Source organism: Glandiceps talaboti, chromosome 14, assembly GCF_964340395.1.
Source record: "Glandiceps talaboti chromosome 14, keGlaTala1.1, whole genome shotgun sequence".
In the NCBI taxonomy this organism is placed as follows: domain Eukaryota; kingdom Metazoa; phylum Hemichordata; class Enteropneusta; family Spengelidae; genus Glandiceps; species Glandiceps talaboti.
The window spans coordinates 13285729-13294408 of NC_135562.1; the positions used below are offsets into that span (position 1 = coordinate 13285729).

Genomic DNA, 8680 nt, shown 5'->3' on the forward strand with positions numbered 1-8680 from the left:
TATAAATAAATAAATGATATTTTTTAATATTTATTTGCAGCTACAGTTTATGGGGCAGGAAGCTACTTTGCTGTGAATTCTAGTTACTCCGCATCTACAACGTATTCACCACCTGATCCAACAACTGGAAATAGATATGTATACCAAGCTAAAGTACTGACAGGGGAGTTTACTAGAGGACAACAAGGAATGTTGGTACCACCATCAAAGAGTGGAAGTGATCCAACAGACTGCTACGATAGTGTAACTGATAATGTGCGAAATCCATCACTGTTTGTGGTATTCAATGATGCTATGGCCTACCCCGACTATCTTATCACCTTTCGGTAAATCATGACATTAAAAGTAGCTGTGGACAGTTGACAATGAATTAATCAATCAGTCAATTATTCTTAAGTTATCAAATAGCTGAGACAGATTGAATATTGCTATACTTAGTATACTTGTAGACCCTAGAGTGATGCTCATGCTAGGGTCATTAATACACACCTAATATTCCCCCCAAAATTGATAAGGGGTTGTGTTTATGCGTTAAAGTTATACGATTGTACATACTCCTTTTGTGGAAAAGTATTACTTTATAAATTGAATCCTCAAACTGTCTGTCTTTCCTGGCTTCCATTTTATGAAGCAATCAAAGATGAACGTATGCCACATCATTTAAATTTCCCCTTATAGCAGATCCTATGCAGACCCTGTAACATTCTACAGTGTAGGTACACGTGTCAGCTAAGATGGCAGTGTTGTAACAGAACTGTAGCCACAGACCTGTTACTGAGGTGCGACTACATTGTTGTGAATATTGCTGTGGGTACACTTCTGGTACACCAATATCACTATGTACACAGATATACAGCACAGGGTCTAGATCAGTACTTTCTGCATATGACAGTACATGTGTGTACACAACTCTGGTGCCCATGGTTGTTGTACATAGTTGTGTCACAGGTCTGATTTTTTCACAATGTCATATTTGTATATGCACATGTTGACCTTAACAAATTATTGTATGTATCATATGCCAGGTTCTGGAATATAGTTAATAATTAATTTACAACCTTGTATACATACCAGCATGCACATGAACTCTTTATCAAATTCCGAGACCCTGTAATACAACTTGTTTAATATCCCGTTACAAGATCTGCACAGGGCCTTTTGTAGGGATGTCCTGTAATCTGCCTATAGACATCTAGGTGTGTAGATTTTGTGTTTCCTCTGTTGATTACTCACTGCTACATGTACATGTATTTGAGTGATGTAGATCGCAAAGCTCAGACTTGTTACTGTGTTTGTTTTTTGTGCTGGTATTGTAATCATTCAAAATCATTTGATGAATTTCGAATTCATGTAATTTGATCAGGTTTTAGATTTCCCCTTTTGTGGTCTTAGAAGGTAGCTATAGATGTTCATTATTTTGCTGGACGATTCTTATGAATGAGCTTATTAAAATTCCAGTTGCCATAACTTAGATGTACTCTGTTGATTTTTGCGTGTTGACAAATACATCAACCCTTAGACTGGTATGTTAAAAGTGTTCAATATATCTGACTGGCTGAGTTATGTACATTCAATTCATCATTAATGGTACTGTCTACACTGGCTTGATAATAACTGTGAAAGTGAGATGGACATTTTATTCAATTTGTCAAAATATTGTAAATTTTTGAAATATGGATAGGGTTTGATGAGTAGATTATCATATATGCATTGACCAGCAAGTATAGCATAAAGTGAAAAATAATAAAATTATGAAAACAATTATTTTCAGTTTCAGCGATTGGGAGGCTTGGGAAAAGATATTGAGATTATTTTAGATGAAATGTCATCAAATGCATTAAAAATCAGAGCTTGAAGTTATCAATGTACGTTTTGATCTTACATCTTAAATTTTAACTTAAAATCTCTGTCATGAAGATTTTTGTATCAAAGGTTGTACTCTTAACATAAAATGAATAAACAGAAATCTATGTATGACTGTCTATGTTTGTCAAATTGTTTCCATGAATTCATGCTGGTGCTGTGACATAGTTACCTTAATGTTTTGTGAGAACGGTTAGGGGTGGTTTTTAAAAGAGTTCCAATTGCTTTTGCCAACACCCAGTTTTCGATTCTCAAAAATAAATGTATTGTTCCTTGATGGGGTAGGTATGAGAAGTGGGTGATGGTAGTTCCTCTGTTTTTCAGATATAATCATCAGTGTAAACATTCAAGTCCCCTAAAATATAGACTGCAAGATCGTGCAGTCACCATAAGGCCACCCTACTGTCGGTATCATAAGCTTGGAATTAAAACAACATCCATTGAATTTGATGCAGTATGGATGGTTATAAACAAATTCCTAAAGCTTAACATGGATCACATCATTTACAATTTCTTTCCTTTTTACAGCTAATGCAAATAACCTGTGCGCAACTGTTTACATGTACAAATTGTACACAAAAGGAGGACCTGGGAGTTTCATTTCAGGTTTGGGACTATGTAGTCTTGCTGCTTTACCCCTCAGGCTTTTCTGCTCACTGTCAAGGCTTGTGAGGGCGATAGCTTTCACCTTCGATTGTAAGCCACATTCAGAAACAGAGTGTTGAGAAGAAAGCCTGAGGTCAAGCAGCTAGACTAGGGACTATGTAGCAGGGCTATATTGCATATTTCCTATCATGTCACAGTGTGATATCACAAGCTCTTCTACTATGTCCATAGTCCATTCCAGAGTCATCCAGGCACTAAATCATGGAATAGTGTGTGTGAGAGAGAGAGAGAGAGAGAGAGAGAGAGAGAGAGAGAGAGAGAGAGAGACGTTGTAGTGTCATTGGTTTTGGTGTCACTGACGAACCACAGAGACTCACACTTTTTCATTACATCACTAGAGACAATATTTGCATCCAAGTTTCATTTCCGATCAGTTTTATTCGCTTTTAAATTATTGAAATAATTGTACGGACACTTTATGTGGACAGAAAACTCGTAGCCGTTTTGCATTATCGGCTAGTCATGACTTCACCCACACACCTTACAACAGTTAACCAGAAACATGCAATATTACTACTACTACTAGTCAGTGGATGCCAGAATTATAGACAGTTTCGCCTACTCTATTAATTCTGTATAATGATGTAAAATGTATTACGGGAATGACAAATAATAATTTTCATGTCTATTATCAAATTTGGTATAAAGGCTTTTTTCCTGTGTTCTTGAATCGTATATAAATTGATATGCAGTGACATCATTTTATGATGATAATAATAAATTATACAACAAAAATGAAAACACTTGGCATGGGCAATACAGTTTATAGACAAACCGTGTCCGGAAATGTAAAAATTGACCCAGTACAGAGACTTGCTTGAAAATGTTCGCCACAACTAAACTACTGTCAAGCCACTAAGTCGAGACAGATAGTTTAGTCTGTAGGCAATGTAATCGGGGGAGTATATGTATACCTTACGCGTGAATAGTGAATCGTTAATATTTTAACTTGTGAAAATGGTGAATGCGTCTTTTTTAAACATGTAAATGTTGTGAATATTGTGTAATTATCATTATTTTCGAACGTGAATAGTGAATGACATAATTTTGCGTGAATGAAAATAGTGAATTTAGCCTTGATATTGGTGAATTTACACAAGATTTACTGGTGAATGGTGAACTACATGAATATTTGGGTGAACATGAATCTGGAGATACCGGTGAATTAAAGGTTTTACTACCTGGTGAATGGTGATCAAAGAGGGGTATAACCCCCCCCCCCCCATTATGTTATGAGCGCACGATTGTACAAAGTGATTGACTAGTTGTCAGGTGGTATTTGGCCAGCTGTAAAGCCTACTTCTATATAGCATCACGATCATACTTACCATTCAAGTGCATAGACTATACTACACACCTCGGTTCACTACAAACATTTTTTATAGTACCCTTAGACTACATTCACAAGTAAATTTAAATACATGAAAATACAATGTATGTATTGTACATACTTTAAGTCAGACAATATAGGTCAACTGGAGACTACCAAGGATGATGGAAACAAAAACGAGGAACATGTTCAGATTCTGTGTTGTAGAAGAGTTCAGTACTGGAATAAAAAATACAACAACAACACAAACAAATGTAACATTCAATACTTTAATGAAGATTTCAGAATGTAAGTTGATATGGGTATTTTGTTACACAATCAACATTTTGATATCTCCAATGGATACATGTTTGTGTAAAAAAATGCATTGAATATTCAAACATAGGTTTGTATATTTTATTGATGTTGCACTTCATGCTTTAATACAGAACCGTCCAAGTTTTAAATGAAACTCTCAGAGTTTTGTCTAGTTATTGGGGATTTCACTTTACAACAATAAAACAGTTATAGATTGGGCTCTAGGAAACTTTCTTGAAATGTGTATAATTCATGCCATAACCATTCTTTTGAAACTGAGGCATATGTAACACCATAGTTGCAAAATGTTAACCTCACAATATTCGCTTATAATAATTTGAATAAATCATCAATGAATTTATACAAAAAGGCATTCCTCAGGATGAATAAAATACCGCCAATGGCGTTGTAGCACAACTGTACAGTTTTTTAAAGTGTTTATCCACATGTTAGTCCATTCTAACAATAGGTGTTCATTTGATGAATGGCTATCCAGTTGCCTATGCAACCATGTTACTATCTTTACAATATTATGGTATCATTTGGCTGTTGCTATGGGCATGGTCATGTTGTTAGATATATTTGCATACATTTGTGTATGTTTTTGTTTACTTGTATATGAGTTCCTGATATTATCTTCGCAATATATGTGATCATATGGCTATTGCTATGGGCGTCTTCTTGTTGCTAGGCACATTTGCATACATTTTTTTTAATGTTAATCAATTGTCTATTAAACCCTGTTGTTACCTTTGTGAAATACACGACCGTTTGGCTGTTGCTATGGGCGTTGTCATGGTTGCTAGGGTATTTGCATATATATTTTTAATGTTTACTCACTTGCCTACCAGATGATGTTGTTATTTGACCAAAATATACTGCCATTTGGTTGTTGCTAAGGGCGTGGTCATGGTTGCTAGGGCCAATTTTGTCACAATGTTTTGAAGAAAATCTGGAGAATAACTCTTTCAGAAACATCTCGCCAAGTTTCAGACCCAGTGACCAAGTACTTTTTGAGATATAAATTTTTGACCAAAAATGAACATGTTTACATCTAATTTGCATATCACTCATGGAATCATTGTATGCTTAATATTTCTTCGTCCATACATCCCTAGATGCATTACCATTAAATTTCAGCCCAATCTGCTCAGTAGTTTTTTAATTACAGATTTTTAACTAACAAGTCATCCAAAATGACATAGTTCCCGCTATGATTGGGTTTTAAGGAACTGGTAGTTTATGGTGTCATTTTCAAACCTGGTTAATAGTGTTTGGCCTCATATGGTTGTTTTTGATATCACTACTCTGTTCAAGCATGTCTGAGTTATGGTTTTGGACATGAAAACTGCGGCAACAAAATGGCTGCCAAGCAGCCATATCGGATTGTAACACGGCGAAAATGGATATGCATATGTATGTCATAGAACACTGTGCTAATACCAACTTTGAATGAGATCTGTTCAAGCATGTCTGAGTTATGGCTTTGGACATGGAGAATTAAGGGTTGTCGGTGGCCAAGTGGTTAAACCACTTGCCTCTTACCACTGCGGTCGGGGTTCGAACCCCATTCAGGGTTCGATTAAATTTACCACGCTGTAAGTAAGAAGAGTGCCATTCAGTTTGACTCTACCGAACAACGCAGGTTTTCCCCGGGTACTCCGGTTTCCTCCTGCATTAACACTGAACCCATGAGGGATGCCCCTCACTGGACTTCTTGGGAGACAAGTGTTTAAATGCTTAAAGAACTATCCAGTATAAATAAAGATTATTTATTTTTTTATTTTATTAATTCGCAAACAAAATGTCTGTCAGGCAGCCATATTGGATCGTATCACGACAACAATGAATATGCACATGTATGTCATAGAACACTGTCCTAATGCCAACTTTGAATGCATGAGATCTGTTCAAGCATGTCTGAGTAATGGCTTTGGACATGGAAAATTCGCAAACAAAATGGCTGCTAGGTGGCCATATTGGGTCGTATCATAAAAGAATTGACGTGCATATGTATGCCACAGTATGTTGCCCCTGTACCAAGCATCTCCAAGAAACGGCTCTGGACAGACAGACAGACAGACAGACGGACAGAAGGACGGATGGAACCCAATCCATATGTCCCCGTCCGGACTTTGTCCGGTGGGGACTAAAAATACTCTTCTAACCAACATGTACAAAATGGTGTTTAATAAATTTAGAATAGATCGCTAAATTAAACAAGCGACCTATCGGTCAGAATAGCTCCGCTGTATTTGTTTTAATTTAATTTTTTATTTTGGTAACATGTAGAAGTGGTTCAGTTCTTCACTATGCAGTTTTGTTTTAGCTATGTAATAAAGTGGTTAGTGTTTTCATATGATGTATCACTATAAAACACATTTTACACAGAAAGTTGGTAATGTATTGTACTTTTATCCCATATAGTCACCATTTTATAACAAAAATCTACTGTTATGAAAAATTGCACAAATTCTCAGAAAAAAATGACTGGGAAATGCACACAAGAAAAAGAAAAAAAGAGGATTTTAAGGTTGGCTATAAATAATTCCAGTCTTACAGCTTTAACCCTGGAAAATTTTAATGATGAATGAAATAAACTAGGGATCTAAAAAAATTTTGAGGCAATTTGAATTTCAATTTTCTAACAAATTTACCAAGTCAACAACATTCAACTTGTGCTTGTAGTAGATATAGGGAAGAAATGTATTAATCACCATCTTAGCATCTGCATCTTAGTTTCCGTACGGCGACAATCCCAAGGGACTCATTAGTAACCCGGAAGAGAGTCATTCTCAGCCATACGTTACAGTGGTAACACTCGTTCATGTTCGATTACCTTTCACAAAGAAAACACAACGAAATGGTTGAAGTGATCTTTATTTTTAATTTCTTTTCATCACAAAAACATAATCTGCGTGATCAAAAGTGTTGTAAACTAAACCAGAAAGAATTATCGGACTGGCTAAACTTCCCGCTGAACTGGAGTGAGGTCCAAGCCTCGATAGTACGTGAGGAAATCGTCTCAAACTAGCGATACAACTTTCAAAATATAACTTGACATATCTTCATTTGTTAGAGTTATACAATTCAAGACGGGTTTTCACTCAAAAAAAAACAATTCTGTGAATAATGACACTCTGAACGCAGCGATTTCTCGGACGATGTTACCACTGTAACATATGGCTGGCAACGACTTGCTTCCGGGTTAGTCCCTCGTGCATCCGGGTACCTGGGATTGTCGCCGTGGCCGTACGGAAAACTAAGATGGCGATTAATAATGATACATCGTCCGATATTTTAATTTACGGAGTTTCTTGTGACCGGCGCAGTCCCCGTATGATCACTGACTAGTCGTGCTTGCATACGGAGTAACCCGGGACTCGATTCTTACAAATTGTCCCTACTATTTGTTTAGAGTCAAGTCGGCAATATAGACTCGTCCACCGCCTGTCGTATGTAAGCAGGTAACCACTGACATGACCAGAGTCAGAGAGAACCTTTTCGGATTTAAAATTACATGTAAAACGGGGAAAGATACGAAAAACATAACGCAAAGTCTGAAGCCAAATTAAAGTTCTAATTATTCTAATTATCTTTACTTGCCAAATATTGGCATTTTGGAAATGGCAAGACACGTTCATGTTGTTTAACTTTACATGTAAACTGTCGGCCAATAATTTATAATAAAGTTTGGTCGTTACGCGATTTGTCCTCATTCTGGTTCACTGTCACTCCAAATTGCACGACAAAATAGAATTAATCACAAGTTACATGTTATCTGAAAACATCACACTTTTATAGTGGGTCTGAAGTGTGATTTTAGTGAGTACTAAGAACGTCCTGTGTTGTCACTTGCTGTGGAAAATTGCCCGGGAAATAAGAGGATTTAAATTAAGATGGCCGGCGCGGCATCCTCTGAAACTCACTTGTGCATTACCACATCGGCAATTTTGACACCAATATTGATCGTACAAAAACAAAACTCCATAAATGAACCACAAAGTACTTTCTCTTTCAAAATGTGGTAATTTTAGAAAGAGTATTATCGTTTTTATTGACGACTGACTCTGTCAAAAATCGTTTCATACACTTCAGTTCAGGCGCAGCATGCACGTACGACTTCTCACTTGATCATGAGGTGCATATACTGGAATGAACCATTCTGTAGGAGGGGTGGAGAATTGGATTTGAAGTTTACAACCCTTTTTCGAACAAATATTTGTCATTTGGGCGGACAATGCGTAGCATTAAGACTATAGCACATATTACATTGCTTGTTTGATGTCAATAGTGTCTTTTGAAAAGTTGCACTTTACCTAAAGTCTCGTGGACTGATTTCCAATATGGCGTCCTTCATAATACTCATTAACATATTCATTTTTTTTTCAAATTACAAAAAAAAAATAATAAAAAATAGAAGAGAAGACGTGCTGACTTGAAATTAACAAATCTAAGTAAGCTACCCTCTGTGCATCAACACACCAGATATCAAAGCAATCTGACTTGAAGTATATGAGGAGT

At 36.4% G+C, this 8680-nt stretch overlaps 1 protein-coding gene across 2 annotated transcripts in view; it reads left to right on the forward strand.

The window, feature by feature from the left end:
• The window catches only part of LOC144445470 (protein mono-ADP-ribosyltransferase PARP14-like), a 40996-nt gene extending 39041 nt beyond the window's left edge, over positions 1-1955 (forward strand). For both annotated transcript variants that reach the window (XM_078135033.1, XM_078135034.1), the window contains exon 32: positions 41-1955. In XM_078135033.1, the coding sequence (XP_077991159.1) occupies positions 41-330 (290 nt within the window). In that variant the 3' untranslated portion in view covers positions 331-1955. The remainder of the gene's footprint in view (positions 1-40) is intronic.
• The last annotated feature ends 6725 nt before the right edge of the window (positions 1956-8680 follow it).